The sequence below is a fragment of the Manis javanica genome, chromosome 7, assembly GCF_040802235.1.
Source record: "Manis javanica isolate MJ-LG chromosome 7, MJ_LKY, whole genome shotgun sequence".
In the NCBI taxonomy this organism is placed as follows: Eukaryota; Metazoa; Chordata; class Mammalia; order Pholidota; family Manidae; genus Manis; species Manis javanica.
In genome coordinates this window covers 7,117,562-7,138,807 of record NC_133162.1, presented here as the reverse complement: position 1 = coordinate 7,138,807, position 21,246 = coordinate 7,117,562, and the positions used below count along the sequence as shown (strand labels likewise).

General features: G+C 59.2%; 2 protein-coding genes across 3 annotated transcripts in view; one reads left to right on the top strand and one right to left on the bottom strand.

Moving 5' to 3' along the window:
• LHPP (phospholysine phosphohistidine inorganic pyrophosphate phosphatase) overlaps positions 1-18,016 on the top strand; it is a 117,316-nt gene extending 99,300 nt beyond the window's left edge. Inside the window, exon 7 of the mRNA XM_017647901.3 lies at positions 17,127-18,016. Within this exon, the coding sequence (XP_017503390.2) occupies positions 17,127-17,223 (97 nt within the window). The 3' untranslated portion in view covers positions 17,224-18,016. The remainder of the gene's footprint in view (positions 1-17,126) is intronic.
• The window catches only part of FAM53B (family with sequence similarity 53 member B), a 109,346-nt gene that overhangs the window by 11,041 nt on the left and 77,059 nt on the right, over positions 1-21,246 (bottom strand). Inside the window, exons 4-5 of one of the 2 annotated variants that reach the window (XM_017647897.3) lie at positions 15,798-15,883; positions 12,766-13,107 (exon numbers count right to left, since the gene is read on the bottom strand). In XM_017647897.3, coding sequence (XP_017503386.2) covers positions 13,050-13,107; positions 15,798-15,883 — 144 coding nt within the window. In that variant the 3' untranslated portion in view covers positions 12,766-13,049. Of the gene's footprint in view, positions 1-12,765; positions 13,108-15,797; positions 15,884-21,246 lie in introns of those variants that run through there. The other variant, XM_037011195.2, reaches the window with a different exon arrangement.

Genomic DNA, 21,246 nt, shown 5'->3' with positions numbered 1-21,246 from the left:
CAGCAGCTTCCTTCTCTGCCCCTGCCTCCACCTCCAGCCCCACCCCAGGCCAGGCTGCAGGAGGCCAGGGTGGCATCCTTTCTGTCTGCCGGGGGCTACCCCACAACCATGGGGAGGGCCTGTCCCAGGAGAGGCACCCAGTGGCGCTTAGCTGAGGGGAGCCCTGGCCCAGAAGACAGAGTTGGTCCAAGGCCCAGCACTGTCCCGTACCTGCTCTGGGACCAAGGGGGCTGTAGCCTCTTCTGAGCCTGCTTCCTCATCCATTAAACAAAGGTCAGATCACAGTACTACCCAGACTGAGGGGCAGAACGGGTTCCACTGGCTGTGCCCCGTGCCGTCAGGGAGCGGGCGGTGGTTTCCAGCACACAGGTGGCCTGCCTCCTGGCAGGAAGCAGGGTCCCTGTCCCAGCAGGAAAGATCTCGCCCATCATTCTTCTGTGACATTTCCACCAGACCCAAGCGTGACGCATTCTTATCTCCACAGCTCTCTGTGTGGGGAGCACAGAGCAGCCCCCAGGGTGTGAAGGGAGGGTGTGGAGTTTGCAGGACATGAGCCAAGGAGAAGGTAGTGCTGTGTGTTCAGTGCTTTTCAGGGTCCAGGCCTATTAATTAAATGGGAGGTGGACAGGGGGGATGACCCCCTGCGTGTCAGTGAGCATCCTGTTTTTGTCCTAACGTGCAAGTGTGTCCTGAGCACCCAGCTGTGGGTGGGGCCTTACCAGGACCAGGAGAAACGACAAAACCCTGTCCCCTGGAAGGAGGAGTCTATGCCCCCAGCCAGGGGAAGAGGGGGAAGGTGGGGCTCCTGGGCTGGCAGTCCGTCTCCCACCCCTGTCACCCCAAGTTCGTCCAGGAAGTCAGGCTCCACGAAGCACAGGTGGAGACCATCCAGATTAGGACAAAGTCTGGTGTGGAAACTGAGGCCCAGAGAAGGGGAGGGACTTGCCAAAGACTACACAGCCAGGGGCTGGCACTGTGCTGCCTCCCTCATTCTACAGCGGACACCGAGGCCAAGGCTGTGGTAGGCCGCTCTCTTCTGGCAGGAGAGCCCTAAGAGGTGCGCAGGTGGGAGTGAGGTGGTTCTCAGCCCAGGCTGCCCGTAGAATCACCTGCCGAGAGTAGACCACCCAGCCCCCAGGCCAGAGCAACTATGAGGAAAAAATCTCTGGGGCAGGGTTCAAGCATTAGCACTTCCAATTGATCTCTGCAAAGAACCCAGCAATTTGTGTCACTCATTTTCTCTATTATTTTTTCTTGTTTTGGTTTCTTGTTTCCTGCGCTGATCATTTATTATTTCCTTCCTGTGCTTGCCTTGGGCTTATTTTGCTCTTCTTTTTCTAGTTTCTTAAGGTGGGAGCTAAGATGCTGGATTCAAGACATTTACTCTCTATAACATAAGCATTTAATGCTACACATTTCCCTCTGGGCCCTGCTTTAGCTGCACCTCACAGCTTTGGCACTGGGGCTGAGTGGCTGTTCTAAGTTCCCCGGGTGATTCTGCTGAAGAATTTTGTTTAGGGAGAATTTAAGACACCAGCAGGGCTATCTGCCCTGCTCCCCCCTTCTTCCACCTCACAACACACACTGGACAAATTAATTCTCAAATGTATATGGAAGATAAGCAAGTGAGTAGGAAATCTCTGGGGCAGAGGGCAACAGGGAATGAGGAGGAGGCAGGCCCTGCAGGATGCTGAGCACAGTGTGAAGCCTTGATCGCCAGGATTGTGCAGCAGTCGGGTCCCAGCATGCCCCTGAGCCAAGGGACCAGTGAGGGATGGCATTCTGCCATGTGCCCAACCCTGTGCCTGGTGTCTGGTGCCCAGGAAGGAATGGCATCTGGGGTTCTGCTTCCCACTGGGTCTTCAACCCACATAGTGCCCCAAAGAGGCTGGTCCTGTTACCCTCGTCCAACCTGTTACCAGATGGGCCCTGCCGGTTCTTGAATCCTGGTGTGTCTAAACATCTAAAGCACATTGAACCTAAGGCTCAGCCTCAAAGGTCACTGGTAGGGAACTGAGGCTGAGAGGGTTGGAGGAAAGTGAGTTATTGGGGTGTTCCCCAAAGTTGGGGGAACCCTAGCCCCAGATCCTGAGCCTAAACTGCTGCCACATTCTGCTTCCCAGCCCTCGGTGTCCCCTGAGGATCACCGCATAAATGCAGCTGAGGGCTGCCCCTCTCCCCACCACAGCCCGCGGTGGGCAGGGCGGGGGCCGGCTGGGACTGCTTCCAGGGCTTCTCAGAGGCTGTGGGGCAGGCTTGTGTGCGCTGGTTTATGGCTTCCCAGTAAACCCTGGGACCGAGGGCCGAGGGATGCGCAGCAGTGTGGGGCAGGGGCTCTGGAGGAGCAGCTTGCCTGCTTGGGCTAGGGACGAAACCAGAAAACCATATTCTGTCTGGGAGCCGTCCAGGGCATGGCGGCCTGCCAGGAGCCCCAGCAGCTTGGATGCGGCCCTGCACACACAGTCAGCCCAGTGTGGGGCGTCCGCCCCTGCAGGCTGGCGCCCTGAGGGCTGGAATGAATGGCCCGCTCACGGGGCAGCTCTGGCCATTTTACGAGCTGCCGTCTGGACTGTGATGAATGAGGTGGCGTCCGTCAGGTTTTTGGGGAACGCACCTGGGTGGAAAGGGCTAAGTAAATATAGGAGAGGCACTGGCCTCCCTGCCGGTTCACTCCAGGCCCGCGTTTCTGTGCCTCAGTTTCCCCATCTGTATGGAGGAACCGATGAGGAGCCCATCCCCTAACCCCAGCCCCCATGTTGTAAGTACAAGCAGGAGAGAGAATCCTGGGAAGGAGAGCCCAGGGACCGCCCCTCCTGCTTGGGCCTCTGCCCCGTGGGTGGCAGGCAGCCAGCCTGTGTGCCCAGAGCCAGGCTCAGCTCTCGAGAAGGATGTAGACTCTTTCCATCTCAGGTGCAGCCTTGCTGGGCTGCCTTGAGCCAGTGCCTGCCCCTCTCTGGGTCTCGGTTTCCTCAGCTAAGAAAGAGAGGTTGTGCCCTAAATTCTCTCCCGCTCTTTTGGGGCTCATTTGCCGTTCCCTCTGGTAGTGTTTCCTCCAGCAGGGAACAGGGAAAGTCCTGGTGTTAGAGTCAGATCGGATCCAAGTCCCAGGCCTGCTCTGTGCTGGCCATGGGACCTGAAGCAAACCCCCCACTCCTGTGTGCTCTCTGGAGGTGAGATACGAACTCTTCCCCAGGTGGGTGTGAATGACGTGTCACCATGGACATACTGAGGGGACCCCTGGGACTCTCCATCCCCAGGATGGTGGGTTTGAGCCCCTCTGACACCCCCTGGCTAGCAGCTGGGCAGAGGGACCAGGGCAAACTGCGCAGCCCCTCTTTGACCATCGGAGGGCTTCTTGAGGCCCACTTGGGAAGATTCGGTCTTTTCCCCACTGCCTGGCCTCAGCATCGCTGCCTCACCAGGTCCTGAGAACTCGTGCCGGCTACTGCTGGTCAGCCCACCGCTGCTGGCCGCCAGCCTGCGTTCACCTGGAGCCTCATGCCTGCCGACCTGTCAGTCCTCATGTCCATGTGCCTCAGGAGGGGAGTCACCTGCTCAGGCAGATCAGAGGCCGCCCGCCCCTGGGAGGCCAGGCAGCGCGCTGTTCTGTTATCTCCCTCTGGGTGCGGGGTGCTCCTGCTTGCATTTGGCGGCGGGTGGGAGCCAGCCAGTCGTGCTCTGCTCCCTGCCCGGCAGGTCCTTGCTCCGAGGAGGAAGCTGACCTGGGAGTGAGCTGGGAACTGTTTCTCCTCCCTCATTAGTGCTGGAGGCTCCTAATTATGGTTAGTGTTGACAGGCGAGTAACTTGGGAACTCACGACAAAGCGTATTAGCGCTCAGCACCTAACGTTAAAGTGTCTCATTCACTGTCTCATTTGAGAGGCCAGGCTGCCGCTTCATGGCGGAATGCGTCCTCTCCATGTGGCGGCCTCCGGCCCCTCCCTCCCATCCTGTTGCCGGTGGAGGAGCTTCCCGAGTCACTGGGGCCCAGCGCCAGTGCTCAGCCCCCTCCTCGGGGCAGGCCCTGGGCCGGGCTTGGACCAGCGAGGACACACTGCAGGCCGCCAGGGTGGGGCGCGCCTGTCACCCCAGCCCAGAGGCATCCTCAGAGACCTGATCTGAAAGATTAGAGCTGAACAATAAAATCCCAGCACAGGGCTCATTAAACAGAGGCTTGGGGCTCCACGTGTACTGCACCTGCCTGCCCCAAGCCCACCATCCCTGAACCACCTGCCTGGGACTGCATCTACCTGTCTCCTGTTGGCCTCTGAGGTGGGATGCCTACCCACAAATGGGAGAGAGGAGCAGAGGAGCCTGGAGGGGCAGGTAGAGCACCTGGTGCGCACCTGGTTTTATGAGTGGAGACCCCGAAGTCCAGAGAAGAGAAGGGACTTCTCTGAACAAGGGGTGGTAGGGTGGGAGCTCAGGACCAAGGGGAAGATAGTTTGTAAAAACTTGGGTGGAACAATCCAGTGACCTGCTGGGCCAGGCGTTGGGAAGTCAGGGGAGCCAGCTGAGCTAGTCTGGGCCCAGAGCCTGGCTATTCCCCTTGGAGCCACAGAAGAGGATCCTTGGAGTGAGACGAGCAGGGGTCTGCTCATTTGGGAATAACAACTTACGAACTTCTGCAGAACTCTCACTGGAGCCTCACTGTGCGCTCACACAGGATGGGGACAAGACCCTCCTGGTCTGTGCTGCTAAGAAGGTTGACCCTCCTGAACAGTCATCTGCTTCTGTATAATCCAAAAGGTTTCCCTTTTTGCTTTGGCTGCCAGGGAACTCAAGGCTAGTTGTTTTGCTAAGATTCCTAGGCCTGAGGTATAGGTATTTCCCCTCTTCCTCACTGTGGTTTCTGAACCATCTGTCTAACCTCCTCTGGCTCAGTCTAGCATACACATCTCTGTGGGCCTAGGATTCCTAGGCTACCTGGGACACTTAAAAAAGTACAACTCTCTATTTCATCTATGTTACGTGGAGCAGGGGCCCGTTCTTTCATTGTTGTATGCTGTGTTATCATATGACTAGACCACGGTTTATTCATTCTGCTGTTGATGAACACTTAGGTTGTTTCCAGTTCAGGGTCATGATGAACAGAGCTGATAAAACGTTCCTGTCCATGCCTCCTGGTGAACACAGCCTCATTTTTCTAGGGCATATTATACCCAGGATGGAATTGCTGGGGCACACGGTATTCATGTGCTCTGGGTCAGGAGATACTTGCTAAATGTTTCTCCAGAATGCTGCACCATTTTGCACTCCTGCCAGCCGTGTGTGAGCATTCCCATCGCTCACATCCTGCCCACACTCGGTATCTTTCACTCCAGCCTCTCTGGTGGGTCTGCCATGTGCACTGCTCTTAATTTGCACGTCCCTGATGGCTTGTGATGCTGAGCACCTTTCCACGGGTGCAGTGGCCACTTAGACCTCCTAGTTTATGAAGTGCAGTTTTTAACCCTTTTTAAGTGAAACATGTGCAAAGTAGGTAGAGGCTGGTGCATCAGACGTCCCGTGTGAGTCCCGGGAAGGCCACAGAGTCAATGAAACTGCGTGTCTGAGCTCAGGCAGCTCCTGTCATGGAGTGAGAGCCCACAGGCTGCACCCCTGACAGCGGCCGGGGAGGAGCAGCCGGCTCACTGGCAGGGAGGCACTGTGATGCAGGAGGCCTTCCTCCCGAGCTCACAGGCCAGGACAGAGGTCTGGGGATGGGCTCTGTTCTGCCCTTGGAGCTCCGGGCAAGTTCCTCGCCTGTCCTGAACCTCAGGTTCCTAACCTGTCAGGAGAATATTGGCACCCCCTCCCAGGACAGCTTGAGGAGGTGACAGCATGGTGCCCTGCACACCCCTGTTGACAAGATCCCCCAGTCCAGCCACTCAGCTTTGAGCGTGGTGGTGGCGACAACATCAGGCCTTCAGTAAGTGAGGCTGAGGGAGCCCCCCACCGCCCCCCTCACCCTCTCTCTGCTGGGCCACCCCAGGAGAGCCCAGAGCCTGGGTGTGCAGCTCCTGGGTCAGCTGGGCGGGCTCTGACCTCATGTGGTCTGGCTGCAAAGGAGAACGGGGGTGGGCGGTATTTCTGGGGAGGCCAGTAGTGAACGTCCACCCTTTGTCCCTGGGCCTGGGTGGGGGCCCGTGCTGACCTCTCGGGTATTTGGCTGTTGGAGAGCACATTGCCAGGGGCTGGGCCAGCTTGTTTCCATCTAAACACACACCAGGTGTTCAACATGTTTTCATCAAAATATCATGAACAGCTGTCAGGGGCTCCTCTGCTGGGAGGCCGGACGTCCAGCCCTCGGCAGGCCCGTCCCTCTGCCAAAGTGAACCTTCCGGGTGAGCCCCTGCCCACCACCTGCGCACCCAGCCCCCGGCTCCCGCTGGGGCCCGGGCCACGCTGCGGGTGCTCCCGGCCAAGTCGGAGGGCAGGTGGGCTCCTGGCACCGGCTCTGCGGCCCCAAGCATGCCCCCTGCTCTGAGCCCGTAACTGCCAGCTGTAAGGTGGCGGCAGTGACGCCCACCTCCCGAGCTGCTGTGGAAGCCAGAGGAGCTGAAGCACGCAAGCCCTCTTGCCGGGCCCCAGGAGAGAGGGCTCTCAGTGACCGTTACTGTTATGAATAATATTGTGAAGAGAGCATCCCGTTGGCTTGGAGAAGTGGGTCCCAAGGGGAGGCCTGGGGCATAGGGGAGGTCGGGACCCCCCAGCGGCCATCCCTGTCTCTCAGAGGAGCTCAGAGCGGCCCCACCCCCACTCCCTACACAGTCACAGACATGCCTGCAGGTCTGCTGTTGGCCCCGCCCGGCTCGCTCATCCCCAGGGACCCTCCTCGGCCCTGGGACCACTGGGCTGGTAAGAGTCCCTTGGGGAGAGGCCCCCTGATATTTGGCCCTCAAGACCCGCACCTTCTCTGAGGTGGCACCTCCTCCCCAGACATGCAGCTGAGGTGCGCTTCCCCAGAGCAGCCCTGGACCTTGCCCCTCACCTCTGGCCAGAGCGGATCCTCAGGGGTTCTTCACCCACCGCAGTCCAGGCCTGTCACCCCTTCACCCCCCGAGAATACCCGTCTGCCGTGTGCCCCACCTGCGCCACCCGCATCACCTCACCGACTCCCCACTGCAGCCCTGGAAGGGGCAGCCCCTCTTAGAGATGAGAGGCCACAGGGCAGCCGGGGCCGGTCCAGCCCAGCCCCCAGCCCACGCCTCAGGCCCCTCTGCCAGGTCCAGCGGGCCAGAAGAGTGGCCGGGCTGCGCGCCTCTGCCGGGCAGCCCCCTGCCCGCCTGACTTGCATTCCTGTCTCTCACGGACCTCTAGGCTCAGGCCTGAAACACCTTCTGGAAACTAAAGCAGGGGAAGAAAGAGAAACTGCCGCTGCTATTTGGGTGATGCGGGGGAGTCCTGGAGGGACGTCTGATGGCCGGCTGCTCAGGCCTGACTTGGGGCTCCCTGGGGGTGATCTGTCTCCCAGGAGCTGCGTCTGCCCCGTGGGCAGTGCTGCCCCTCTTCCCATGAGATTGTTGGGCCCCCGTTCTGGAAGGTCCCAACTGGATTCCCTGGGCCTGAGTCCCGGAGGCCTTACAGGTGTTCATTCATTCGGGGTAGGACAGGTCCTGGAGACCACAGGATGAGGGGAGTGGGTGTGAGACGACGCTCTAGGCCATGGCCTGGACAGTTTGGGGAATGTGACAGGAGCACCAGACACGGGAAGTCATAGAGGGAGAGAGGAGGAGTGGCCGGTGGGCACTGGGGCCACCTCCTGGGCTATTTAGGGATTGGGTCTTGGTGGTTGGGGAAACTGCAGGGTAATGGGGTGCCTGCTCAGACCTCTCATTCCCTCACTTCAGTAGAGTGATGGGTGCTCAGCTGGGGTGAACACAGGTGCCGTGGAGCACAGACCAGACACCTAACCGAGGTGAGGGTTGGGGAAGGGGCTTTTGGGAAGGCTTCCCAGAGGAGGTGACTAGTGACTTGGGAAATGAGTCCCAGCTAGCCAATGCTTTAAGGCAGGGCAGCAAATTCAGATACATGCAGGGTTCTGAGTAAAATAGACCTAGTCAAGGAGAGGGAGGCAATAGAGAATAGTGGGTAGTGTGGCAAACTAGAAGCTACTTGCCACATTCAGGGATTAGCTACCACACTGCAACAGCTCGTTTCTGTCTGTGGAATGCCATCTCACTGGTACTGGGTCTTCCAGATTTTCAAAAGAAGCTAGATTTTGTTTTTAGTTATGTGGGCCCCACTGGAGGCCACCAGTTTGTGGCTCTGGCCTCACCCTGCATGTGAATTTGGCAAAGGCTGGGGCAGGGGCTCCAGCCAGGGTTGGGGGTTCAAGAGACCTCATTTGTTCATGTGGGGCATCTCTTGAGACCACCACCATACCAGTGGGCAGCCATGCAGCTCTCCTACACGTCCTCAGCACATGCCACCTCTGTTCTCAGCAACCCTGGGTGCCTGCAGCTGACGGGCAGTGAGAACCCGCAGGAAACAGCTGGCGCCTTGGGGTCGGTTCTGGTCGACAAGGTGCCACCGGGCTGAAACGTGCCGTAAATAGGCCTGCTTCCTCTCTGTGGACAGAGTGGCCTCGAGGGTGGGTGTCGTGGTCCACAGTGAGATCCCTCCATGGCTGGGCTCGGGTCCTGACTCTCGTGCCCGCCTGGATGGCTCCCTTGCTCCGGCTTGGCCCCGGGTGCTGGTGGCTGCGAGGACCAGATGACAGGAAGGTCCAGCACCTCTGGGCGTGCCCAGCTGTGGAGGGGCTGTGTGCAGCTCTCAGGACCCTGCATGAATCAGGCGTTTACTGTCATTTTTCTCATTGGTTTTCAACCATCGCTGCTGTCCTCACTGCACGTGTGGAAGCTGGCAGACACTTCCAGGGCCGCCTCTGCCTGGAGCAGGTCTGGAGGTGCAGTGCATCCCTCCCCACAGGCCTTCCAGTCTGGCCGGAGGCTGACCAGCACATGAGTGGTTCTTACTGTGTCCCCTGAGCCAAGGGATGTATCACTGAAGTGAGCCTTGATTTAAATTTGTGGATTTACACCCCCACTCTGCCATTTACTGCTCACAACTTTGGACAGACCCTTCCCCTCTTGTGTGTGTGTCGTCACCTTTAGAATGGGTGGGTCATGGCGCACCCCCAAGAGGCTGCTGTGCAGGATCCATGGAAAATGCTCCTCAAAGCCCATGCAACAGAGGTGGCGGCCGGTGCCTGCTGTCCCTTGTCCTGTGCAGTGTCCATTGTTCCCATCCCCCAAGCCAGGTGAGCTTTGCCTGCATCTGGGGACTGCCTGCTGGGGACTGCCCACGGTCCCAGCCAGCGGAAGAGTGTGTCCCCCTTCCCTTCCCTGGAAGCCTCTTGCAGGCCTGGGCTCTTACTTCATGGTGACCTCCTTGCAGGCAGGAGGCAGGGGAGAGTCCCCTTGTGAAGGAGGCACTCGCAGACCTTGCCTGGCTGGGCAGAAGCTCTAGTCTCTGGTGAGTCCCTTCCCCTGCCTCAGTTTACCCACCAGGGCTTAGAGCCCCCGGGAATCATCCAACAAGCCCTCCTTCTGCAGTGAGGGACTCCTGGTCCTTCCCAGCTGGAGGACAGGTCAGCCAGGGTGCCGTCCTGGGTCCTGTGGCACCACCTGCCTAGAGGAAAGAGACGCCCTGAAGGCCAGCCCTGCCCCTCACCCCAGCTCACCCCATGTCCAGATAAGGGTCCACCAGGAGATTATAGGGACCGCCGAGGCCTCAGATCTGACCCTCCTCTCTCCCTGGCTGCCCCCCAGCCCAGGGTGGGGGTGTCTTCCGGTTGGTGGACACAGGCCCCTATCACACCTTGAGCTCCTCTGACAGGCAGGGGTAGGAGGGATCGGGAGGCAGGCAACCTGCCACACCTCCCCCTCCACCCACTTTGATGTCAGGCCCTGGCTTCGCGCTTCTTCCCCTGAGGGGCCTGGCTTACCACCAACACACAGGGATGACCGTGTGAGGGCCATGTGCGGTGGTTCAGGCTGGCATGTCACTCAGGGTGCACCTCTGCTTTCTCTGTGGACAAAGACTCCATGGGGGGTCTTTGTCCTCCCACATCCCCCCCACCCTCCCCATACAGATGAGCAGAGGACCAGACTGGGGAGGCCCAGGTGGGAGCTCGGGGGCTTGGCCGCTCCCCCCTGGTGGAGCCCTGACTCTGCCCACGGTCCCAGCCAGCGGAAGAGTGTGTCCCCCTTCCCTTCCCTGGAAGCCTCTTGCAGGCCTGGGCTCTTACTTCATGGTGACCTCCTTGCAGGCAGGAGGCAGGGGAGAGTCCCCTTGTGAAGGAGGCACTCGCAGACCTTGCCTGGAGCAGGGCTCATGAGCAGGGGTCCTGAGTGGGTTCTTCTCAAGCAGTAGGTCCCAGCATTTGCCTGCAGGTTACCTGGGAGTGGGCCTACCTCTGGGCCTGCCCCACCCATCCCAACACCAGAACCCAGGTCCTGGGGACAGAAGGGTTGGCCCAGGGGACAGAAAGGTAGCAGCAACCCATCTGAGATCTGTGGCCAACTCCATCCTCCCGGCTACCCACTTACAAGGCCACTGACCTGAGGGCGCCTGCCAGCAGCCAGCCCGGGTCAGCGGGTCTCTGGCTGCCCCAATGGGCCCCAGCATCCCGGGCCAGCAGGTGGACAGACCTCATGCTTGGGCCAGGGCCAGTGGCAGGGGTCCTCTAATCGGCCTTGGGCAAAGCGTGGACGAGGTGGAGGCAGATCTGGCATGTTCCTCCTAGCTTTCTCTGGAGCCCACTCGCTGGCCCAACCCGCTTAGGAAGGACTGCTCAGGCACCTGGGTCCTGGACTCCCAGGGCTTAGATGGAAAGGTGCCCTCTGACCAGCTGTGTCACCTCCGGCCTCATGGACCGACACCCTCTGTCCTTTCCCTCCAGCTTCGTCAGCACAGCTTGGAGGTCCTGGTGCCAATGCCCACTTCCCTGTGCTCACTCGGCTGGCCTGCTCCCAGAGCCTGTCCTCAGCCAGCGGGGGTGCGGCTGGCCTTTCCAGAACAATCAGGGAAAAGGGTGCGCGCCCCTCCCCGTGCGGGAGCCTCTGACTTAGGCTGCCTTGGTGTGGGGGAGTGGGGAGGCCTTCCCAGGGGGGCTGACCCCTCAGGACTCCGCAGAAGAGGTGCACCTGTGTCCCTTCAGTCAGCAGAGCCGCTGGCTCCTTTTGGGCTTGGGGAAGGGGCGGGCAAGGGTGACACCATGTTCTTTTGGCGGGTACAAAGCCCGTCCCTGTGAGCGGTCCAGGCCATGGCACAGATCGGCCTTGTTCTCTGCCTCTGTCATTCCTCCTCTGCTCACAGGGCTCAAGGGGGAGGAATAGCTAATGACAGGCGGTGCCCTGCCTGGATGGGGGTCTTTGTTCATTCACTTGATGGCAGACACTTCCTGGGTGCCTGCTTTGGGTCAGGCTGTGTGGGTGACCAGGGCAGGAAGCCTGCCCCTCCTCCACATAGCCCAGGTCAGCTGGCCACCTGCAGGTGCCTAGACAGAATTGCACAGGGAGTGTGAGGGGCAAGTTCTGTGTGCTCAGAAAAGACAGTGTCACACCTGGGGGATAGGGCATAGGGTTTCCGATGGGAACAAGTGGGTGAGGTCTTGCAGGGTGAGTAGGAATTTACAGGGGAGCAGCTTTGAAGAGCATTCCAGGACACAGAATGGACAAAGGTGTGGGAGGGCAGCGACTGCCTAAAGAGCAGGGGGCCCCAGACGCTGGGCAGCTGGCATGGGGAAGGAGGGCACACATTAGGTGGACTTGCGTTAGGATGGACTTGTCACTCTGCTGAGGAGCTGGGCTGTGACATGGGCAATAGGGAGCCACCAGGACTTACACGAGGGGAGGTGGGAGCAGGTGGGCATTTAGGGAAACTACTCTGGGAAGAGGGAGGGAGGAGCCAGTGGAAGGGGAGGGGAGTGGGACACAGGCAGGCTCGAGCAGAAGACCCCACCCTACCCTAGGATGGGGGCCCGGCTTGGCAGTGGGGGTGGGAGCGAGGCTGGCTTCAGGCCAACCTCCTGCCGTTGCCGCTTCGAATCCCAGCCTGTGCCTCCCAGCTCCTGAACCGGGCATGGAGGGCCCACCCACAGGCACCGCTGGAGACACCAAATGCCACCCCAGGAGCCCTGGAGAGCAGAGGGGACCCTGCTGGGAATCTGCCTCTGCTTCCACCCTTGGGCCAGGACCTGAGGGTACACCCTCCCTCCTAGTGAGGGCAGTGTCCTCAGTGACCCACGTTTGCACATCGGCCTCCTGAGGGTAGTGACAGTGATGCATGAGGGGGTCCAGACTGAATGTCTGCTTTTCTGAAAGCTTCCCTGGTCCTTCACGTCCCTCCAGAAACATCCTCGTGCCCTGCCGTGGGAGCTCTGGTAGGACAGAGGGCAGGATGGAGGAGGTCTCTGTCTGTCTCTTCCCCCACGCACCCCCTGACACACACACCCATGTCCTGCTCTGTCCTGGCAGGCTGCTCAAGGTTGGGGGGGTGTCTTGCTCCTTCTTCCATCACCTTCTCTGCTCTGTTCCCACTGCCAAGGGGCATGTCTTTGCTGGGCTTCGTGGTTCAGCCTCCGTAGCGTGAGGCCTCTGAGGCCCTGGAGGTCCCGAGTCTGGCCAGCTGGGGTGGGGCGCCCTCATGCCCGGCCCACTGGACCAAGCGCAGCTGCCCCGGGGCTTCAGCAGCTCGGGGCAGGCAGGCCTAGGCTGAGTCCCCTCCCTCTACCGCAGCTCTCGCATAATTAAGACATTAAAGTCCATGATTTCCTCTGTTTGTTGGCAAACACCGACCGGCTGCTAATGCAATTCTTTCTTTTAATGGATTCTTGAATTTAAATGATATGTTATTAAACATAATTAGCCAGGCACGCAGGTCCTGTATGCCGAGTGGGCCTGGCTAGAACCTCATTACGAAGCGTCTTCCTTTATGGGCAGATTTCTTGTTCCCTTTTGGAGTCTGGTTCACTTGACTGGACAATAAACCTGGCCCGAGGGTCTGGTGAAGGTGTCCAGGGTGGGGGTCCTGGGTCAGTGGCCCGGGGACTTGGGCGACCAATCAGGACTGGGATGTTTGCTGAGTTTTTGTTGCTCTTTGAGCTGCCACACTGACCTTGCTGTTATGGAGAGAAAAATTGGGAAATCTGAGAATTGGTGGGAGGGGCCATGCAGTGTGGGCAAGGGGCTCAGCTGCCCTTGGGCCCCAGGGGGAGCTGAGGGGCGCTCAGATGGGCACATCCCGGACCGTGCAGGGCTCAGGCCTCCTGCACACAGGCTGCCCAAGAGCTGAGACCAGGGGCCCAGTGGCAGTGGAGCACCGTGCCTGGCCTCCTGCCGGCCACCTCCTGCAGGCACCTGCCCTCACTGTGTGGGGACTGTGGGCTCTGGGCTGTCGGGCCGTCCGCCGGGGCCTGGTCCCAGCCTGCTCTCCCGTCCTCCGATGCTCATGTTACACACGTGCCCCCACCACACACACTCGCCCTCTTTGTCTTCCCTGCACCTCCTGGACTGATGTCTGCCCATCTGTCTATCTGCCTTCCACCAGCCCGTGTGCGCAGGGCAGGGCCCAAGGCCGGGCCGCTGCTCCATCTCCCTGCCAGCCCCAGCCTAGCACACAGCGCATCCCCAACAGCTTCCACGTCGAGTGGCAGCATCGAACACCTGTGCCTGGTCCTTCCACCTTATTATTATTATCTCATTATTATACGTGTCCCTCATCAATCCGATAATCTTGGCTGTGTCTAATGAGGAATTTTTGGCCAGCATTTCAGAAAGTTGCCTGTTTCTGGAAAGCCTCCTAGTCCTGTTTGGTGGTGGCTCTTGTTACCCTTTGTGTCCTATAACTCAACTAGAATTGTCTTTTTTATTTTTCTGAAGATCTGTGTTAATCCTAATGTCTTGGGTTTTGGTCCGATCAATAGACTAGTTAAGAATTCTTCAAACAAACAAACAAACAAACAAAAAACCCTCCTCATCACGTGTGTCCTAATATTATCTTCACCTAGAGACAAGGGCCCCAAGGCCCAGAGGGTAAGGTGCTTGCCCAAGGTCACCTGGCAGGTAGAGGATGGAGCCATGCTTATCCTCAGGGCACAGATGAGGAAACTGAGGCAGGGGGGTGGGGTGAAGTTATTGCCTGTTCACGTCTCTGTCTCAGAAGGCTCTTCCTGCCTACCCTTCTGTGCCCTGGGCCAGGCCCACCCCGTCTCAGAAATGGAGCTGCCCAGAGAAGGCTCCCTGCCCCCACCTGCTCTGGAAGGACCTGAGTGAGGGCACATATCAGCAGCCACGGGGGGACATGTGGTACCCTCACTGGACGCTTCTGGCCACTGGGAGGGCTGAGTGGGGAGCACTGCCCAAGAAGAACCTCCCGCAGGAAGGGCTGTCCCCAGAGACCCTGGGGGCTGTGGGTGCCATCCACAGGCGAGCGAAACAGAGGTGCCCAGGGGCTGGTGCATGGCCAGAACCAGGGGTCTACAGGCCTCTGCTGTGGGGGCTCAAGGACTAGTGGCCTGGGTCTGGCAGGCACGTGTCGTCTGTTCCCTACTCCTTTGCCTTTACAGTGCTAGAAAATACAAAACAATTCTCAGCCTGAGGGCTGTGCAGAAACAGGCTGCAGGAGGGATTTGGCCCAGGGATGGAGAATTGTAGCAGTGATGGGAAATAGATACCTTGGTTTGAGGTGTAACATATGCCTCCCAACTATGTTATATGAGCATTTAAGGTGCACTAAAAATAACCCATTTCCCCTATGTGCCATCCCTGTAACCACCACGCAGGTCACTATGTGGAACATTGCCAGCGTGCTGGTCACATTTCCCCCAGGAAGTTGGCATCCTCTGGCCTCTGCATGGGAGGGATGGGTCATGTATGTTCTTGAACTTGGTATCAATGGGCCGTCCGGTTTGGGTTTCTTGAGCCCGGTGTCTTCCATCTGGCAGCATGTCTGTGGGCCTCGTGCCTGTTCAGCGAGGACAGGGACTCACTGCGGGCAGTGGTGTCACATGCTGTCCAGCAGGTGCACAGGCCGGTCCGTTTCTCCATCACCCCTGAGGATGTTTGTGCGGGTTTGGCCTTCTAGCTATGAACAAGTAAAGCTGCTCAGAACATTCTATATTGTCTTTTGGTGAGCATGTTGGTGCATTTTTGTTGTGTGCATGCCTAGGAGTGGAATTGGTGGGTCACAAGTAGGTACCGACACACAGTTTTCCAAGGTGGCTGTGCTAGAGACGACCTTTGATAGTGACCAGTATGCAGTTCAGTACTGATGTGGGAGAATGAGAACCCTAAATTTCCATGTGCACTAGATCGTGTCTGTGACAGCAAGAACGAAATAATGCCTTGAAATACTGACACTGAAACGAGAGTTCCTCTCACTTGAGTTGCTGATCTGGTGGGTGGTCATGAGGGTCCCTATGCACTTGTCCCCTTTTCTTGTCCCCAAGGCTCATGGTTTGGGGCCTCACCTATGAGGGAATCATGTGACCTCCAGGCACTTACAAGCATGTTGATCCATAAGCCACAGGGTGGCCACTTCGGGAAGGCCGGAGGAGCGATGCCTGCTGGCCCTGGCATCTGTAGGTGGCCTCTGTGCTTGGAGTAGGCACTGCCAACCCAGCACTTTCTGGAGAGTATGGGAACAGCCAGCAGCCATGCATGTTGTTGGAGGCTCTGGCACCAGTTTAAAGCCAGGAATCAGAAGAATGAGGTCAGATCTCAGTTCTGGTCTTCCCTGCTGTGTGACCTTGAGCAAGTCTCTGAACCTCTCTGAGTCCCCACTTCCTTACCTGTAAGATGTGGTACCTACCTCCTTCCCAAGGATGTAAGGAGAAATTGATATGAGATGTGTGGGTCTGTGCCTGGGACCCCAGCAGGAGGGAACGTGGCCTCAGCCTGTGTGAGAGGGCAGGACAGCAAGTCAGGGTCCTTGCACAGGAGCTTGGCATGGGGCAGAGCCATAGGTGTGCCCACCCAGTGATAAGGGGTGTCCTCACTGCCCACCCTGCTCCCTGGGCTACCCCTGTGGCGCCCACCCAGGTCCAGGGTCTCAGGCCACTGGGCTGAAAGCCCATTAAGAGAAAAGGTAGGTTGCTTAGGATAAAAAGCCATTTCAGATAAAGTGCTTCATAGAAACCAAACCCTTCAAAAAGGACATCTTGGCTTTTAGGGTGTTGTCAGAACCCACTTCAACTACTTCCTTCCAGACCAAGGCAGAAGCTTCTGGGGTGGGAGCTTCCAAGGTGGGAGGAAGGCGCAACTTTGTGCTTTCCCAGGGAGCTTGGGTCAGACCTTCAGGTGATCTGAGCAGCAGGCCCTGATGTGAGGCCGCAGGGGGACAGCCCCCACCCCTTCCAAGCTCCAGGCCATGAGCGGTGGGGGGAGGCCTTCCCGTCACCAGGACCCGACTCCAGCCCACAGACCCCTGGCGGCCCCTGGTCCCCAACTCATCCCTCTACTGTCAAGACTCTGAGGACGTCCCAGAAGCCCACCCCGAGCCTGTCCTGTGGCTGGGGCTCCAGCCCACTGCAGTTCCGCGTGTCCACCCTGAGCCCGGCTCTGCTTCAGGACTCAGCCCCCAGCTCCTCATCCTCGAAGCCCCCACATGGTCCCCTTGGTGCCACACAGACCCCGTGGGTGCCTGTGCTTAACGCACGGCCTCACCCGCCCTTTCCTCACTATCCAGCTGGACCTCAGAAAATGTCCAGTGAGTGCATGAAGGCTTTGGGAGGTTCTAGCCCCCAAAATCCCAGCCAGAGAATGGCTTTCCCAGGAGGCCTTCTCTGGTGGGCAGGAAGGCGCCCAGAGCAGGGTCGAGCTCATGGCCCTGCTCTCAAGGGCACGATGCTTCTGCTGGCAGCACAGACGCAGCAGGGCCCAGTGGGCACGCACCGCGGGGCTCTGAGCACGCTTCCCACAGAAGGGGTTTGGGGAGGTGTCCAGGTGAAGGGAACAGGCAGGAGGGGTGTGTGTTTCCCAAGCAGGTGTGCCTGGGATGGGGGGATGGGGCAGAGGGGGGCAGCGAGGCTGCCTGACCAGGCACAGAAGGGTCTGGAGGTTTCCTGAGGACAAGGCTGGGAGAAAGCAGGCTCAGAGCAGTTGCCTAGTCCACTAACTGTCCCGTGGCCCTGCCCTCCAGGCCCAGCGACGAGCACCACCCGGAAGTGAAGGCTGATGGGTATGTGGACAACCTTGCAGAGGCTGTGGACCTGCTGCTGCTGCATTCGGACAAGTGACGGGCCTTGTGGGAGGGACTCCCAGCCCCCTGCCACCCCTCTGCAGTGCCCGGACCACCCAAGGCCCTGTCCTCTGCCCTGAATGGGCAGTTCTGCCCCCCAGCCTCCCGCCACCTCTCTGCAGTGCCAGGTGGTTCTGGGCTGCCCTGCCCCTGGTCTTGAGCCAGCCAGCCCTGGCCTCTGTCTGCCTCTGTCAACCCCTTCCGCCCTCCCTGTCCCCAGTCATGGGCTGAGCATCCCCTTCCTGGATGGTGAGGGGTTGGGACAGACAGCCCTCCGGGCAGGGGCTGGAGGGGCTCTGGGAGGGCCCGGTCAAGACCCATTTGCTCTGCGTTCCCGCCCGGTCCTCTAAATGCTCCACCTAATGGCCTCGGAGGCATTTGCCCTCTGCCTCTTCATTGAACATTCCTGTTTTAGCGAGAAACCCAGAGAAGGCAGGGCCTGCGCAGCCCACGTAGCCCAGAGCTGAGCCAGCCTCCTAGGACTACTGGCCTCTGACCCCCACCCCCCCGGGTTCCCACCAGGCGCCAGAGTGGTACTTAGCCCTCCCCGCACACCAAACTGCCAGCCCACCATCTTTCCCATCCCCGCCGGTCACCTCTGGAGCCAGAGGCTAGGGCAGCCCCAGGGGCACTTGGGCCACTGTCCCGCAGAGCAAGAAGTCAAGCCTCCGGAATTCTGGCTGCAGGCCTAAGGGTACTTTCTGGAGCCATAACTCAATAACTTTGAATGTACCCTGCCCAGTGGATACAGGAGGAAGCTAATAGTTAAATAAACTCTGCCATGACCTGGTTGACTGGAGCTTTGACTGAGGGCCGTGGGGTGAGAGGCAGTGGGCAGGGGCCTGGCACTATCCCTGGTCCCACTGCGTGCTTGAACCACTGAATATCAGAGGGCCAGGACCCCAAGAAACTTCACCTGCACCAACCCCTTTGTTTAACAGATGGGGAAACTGAGGCCTCAAGGGGACAGTGAGCTGTCCTAGGCCTTACCAGGGACAAGATGGACCAGGGCAAACGTCAGCCTTCCCACACGGAGTAGCCCCATGGCCGAGTATGGGGAGGTGAGGGTTTCCTGAATTCCCGCACAGCCTCTTTTAGGTTTCAAAGTCCATCATCAGCTGAGCAGATAACTTGATTGCTGTCTCTCCTCAAATCAATGCAAAAGCCACTGATAAATCTTGGAGCCAACTTCTCATTAAAGAAGTCCTGGGTCCTCCAAAATAGGATTTCCACCGAATGGAGGCAGACGATGATAAAACGCTGGGCCCTGGGACCTAAGCTCCCGGCACAGGAGCCAGGCAGCAGGGGCTGTGCAGCCCCCAGGCCTTGCCCAGCAGGCTGGCCACCACTAAGTCGGGGTTAGGAAGAAACAGTGGCTGAGTCTTCATGAAGATGAGAGGCCACCAGACTGGTGTCATTGGCATGCAAGGGAGGAGGAGCATTGGCTTATTAGCTGGAAAATACGCAGATTGCCTGCCCCTCGACGGGGTCCCCTGCTTATAGCTTGTCAGGAGACAGCACTGTGGCTGGTGGGCAGGCACGAGGGGGCTGCAGCTCACTGGGGCTCACGGGGAGACCCCAAGGGGCAGGCCTGCTGCATTCTGTTCAGTTTTGCAGGTCTTTTCCTTTCCTTTTCAGGCTTCTGGGCAGGAGCTTGCAGCATCCCTCTGGAGGAAGGGGGCTGGTGTCTTCTCTCCATGGACAAGCAGTGCCCCCTCTTGCAAGCTGCTGCCCAGGAGTGGGGGTGGGGAGGAGGTCAGAGGACAGCTCCTGAGGATGCAGACCCCTGCTTTGGGCAGAGAGCGCACAGTCCCCGAGCGGTGGGCTCAGTGGCCGTCACTCTCTCCATTTTACAGATAAGGAAACAGGTGCGGAGAAAGTGACTTGCCTGTGGGCTGATGGTGAGGGCAGAGCTGAGACTCAAATGAAGGTCTGACGCTGCACCCCATGCTTCCTAGTCCCTTCCACAACCTTCCCATGGCGGTGGCCTGACCCCCCAGGTGAGCCAGCGCACTGGCATCCTCCCTTTGGAGGCAGAATGTTCTTCAGGGCTGAGGTCCCTCCCGCCTCCCTTGGGGGCGCCATGTCAGAGCCTCAGCTACCTCTGTAAAAGGGCGGCCTCCTTTCTTACCAGGCATTCACTGAACCCTACCGGGACCTGGCCGACCCAGGGCGCCCTGTCACCTGGCTGGGCGTGACCATGTCAGCTGCCACTCAGGGCGATGGTTCTGCCCAGAAGCCATAAGGACCTGCCTCATCCCTGGGTCCTTCAGGAGGCCCAGCCTTGGCCTGCCCCAGACCCTCCTTCCACAGCCCCCGAGCAGGATGGGCAGTTCCAGGCCAGAGATGCAAGGAGCCAACTGGCCTTGGGGGGGCTGGAGTTTGTGGCTGGTAGGAACTCGGGAGACACTACAGAAATGGACCCTCAGAGCCCAGGGGACAAGCCAGCTGACTCCATGGTCCCTCCAGCGGAGCCCTGAGGTGACGTGGCAGCCTGCCCCCAGCCCCGCTGCCCCACAAACCATTCCTGGCTCTGGGGTTGCCCTGCAGAGCTGCTCTCAGGAGGGGAAGGGGTGGCTGGGGAGGACGGACCAATCAGTGTCACCTCTTTGGGGATGCAGGGGCTTCACCTACCCGGACCTTCCAGCATGAGGATCCACACATTACCAGCCCTGTGCCAAGTGACTGCCCACTGAGAACCCACTCAAACTGGGTCAGTCCAGTGAGAGAGCTCATCATCTCACCTGACTCCCAAGCCCAGGCCTGCTGGATCCAGGTGCCACGAGGTCCCAGGCCAACCTGGGAGCAGGACAATGACTGCGCCCCCCCCACTCTCATGGGAGAGCAGAGGGGGTGTGGCACCAGGTGGACATGAACACGGGATGGCCACACAGCTCACTAATGTGAGGCTGGGGGAGGGGTCGACGGGCCCAAGTCCTCAACATCTGCTGTGTGCCCGCCACCGGGCCTGGTGGCTTCAGCACCCTGCCCTTCCTTCAAATCTGGTTACGAGCTGAGCTGGGCCCCTCCACAGGCCCAGGTCTTCCAGCTGGGCCATTCCTGCCCCTTGCAGGGCAGCCGTAGGCAGCCGGAAAGGGGCACAGAGGTGGGGATGCACGGGGACACTGGGTGTTCCTGGTGTCACCTCCTGCCCCAGGCAGTCAGCTGGTGTGACCATCCTCTTCCTCCTCTTTCCTCTCACAAGGTCTGACCCCTGTTCCTACTTGAGGGCATTTCCTTTTTGCCCTCTTTCTATGAGACTGTTTTAAACAGTCTGAGCCACACTGCAAGTCTAGTGTGGTCCTGAGGGCCTTTTTGCATTACAACCTAGCTACACATGAGGAAACTGCTCAGAATTAGCACGTTGTCTGTGTCCCACAGACAGTGCCCATGGCAGATGCAGGGGGGAGATGGCCTGGCTGGGGGCAGACCCAGTGGCAGGGCACAAGCCTGTGCCAAGGGCAGAGTCCTGTTTCAGTGCATCTCAGGGTGCAGGAGGGTGTGGCGAGTGTCCATCCCCCGCCATGGGGCCTGGTGGTGCAGGGAGCAGGTGGCCGGCACTGGGTGAGCTGAGTCAGACAGCAGATGCCCTGACAGCAGAGCCAGCTTGGGGCGGGTGCCCCGTTAGGGGCCTTGTCTGAGGGGGCAGGTGAGGGGCTGCCCAGGGCTAGAGGGCCCATCCAGGGCCACTCTGTGCCCTCCTCTGGGGAGGACACATGGGGGCCACTGTGCTTGGCAGAGCTTCTCCTGGCCTCTGCCCTTCCAGGCATGGGGGTCATGAACGGGGTCCTGGGCCTTGGCGCTGCCAGGCGACCTGGGGAGAAGCGGGCTCCCCTCCCCACAGCTTAGCCAGGGGTTAGCCAGGGGTCCCTGATCTGGAGGGCCAGGCATAGAGGACATGTGCTTCAGCCTGTTCCACGCATCACCCTCTCATGAATCAGGTGTTCACAGACCATTTGACAGAGGATCTGCTGCTAAAGAGAAAAACAAGTCCAAACCAAGTGTCCTGGGGCCTCATTCC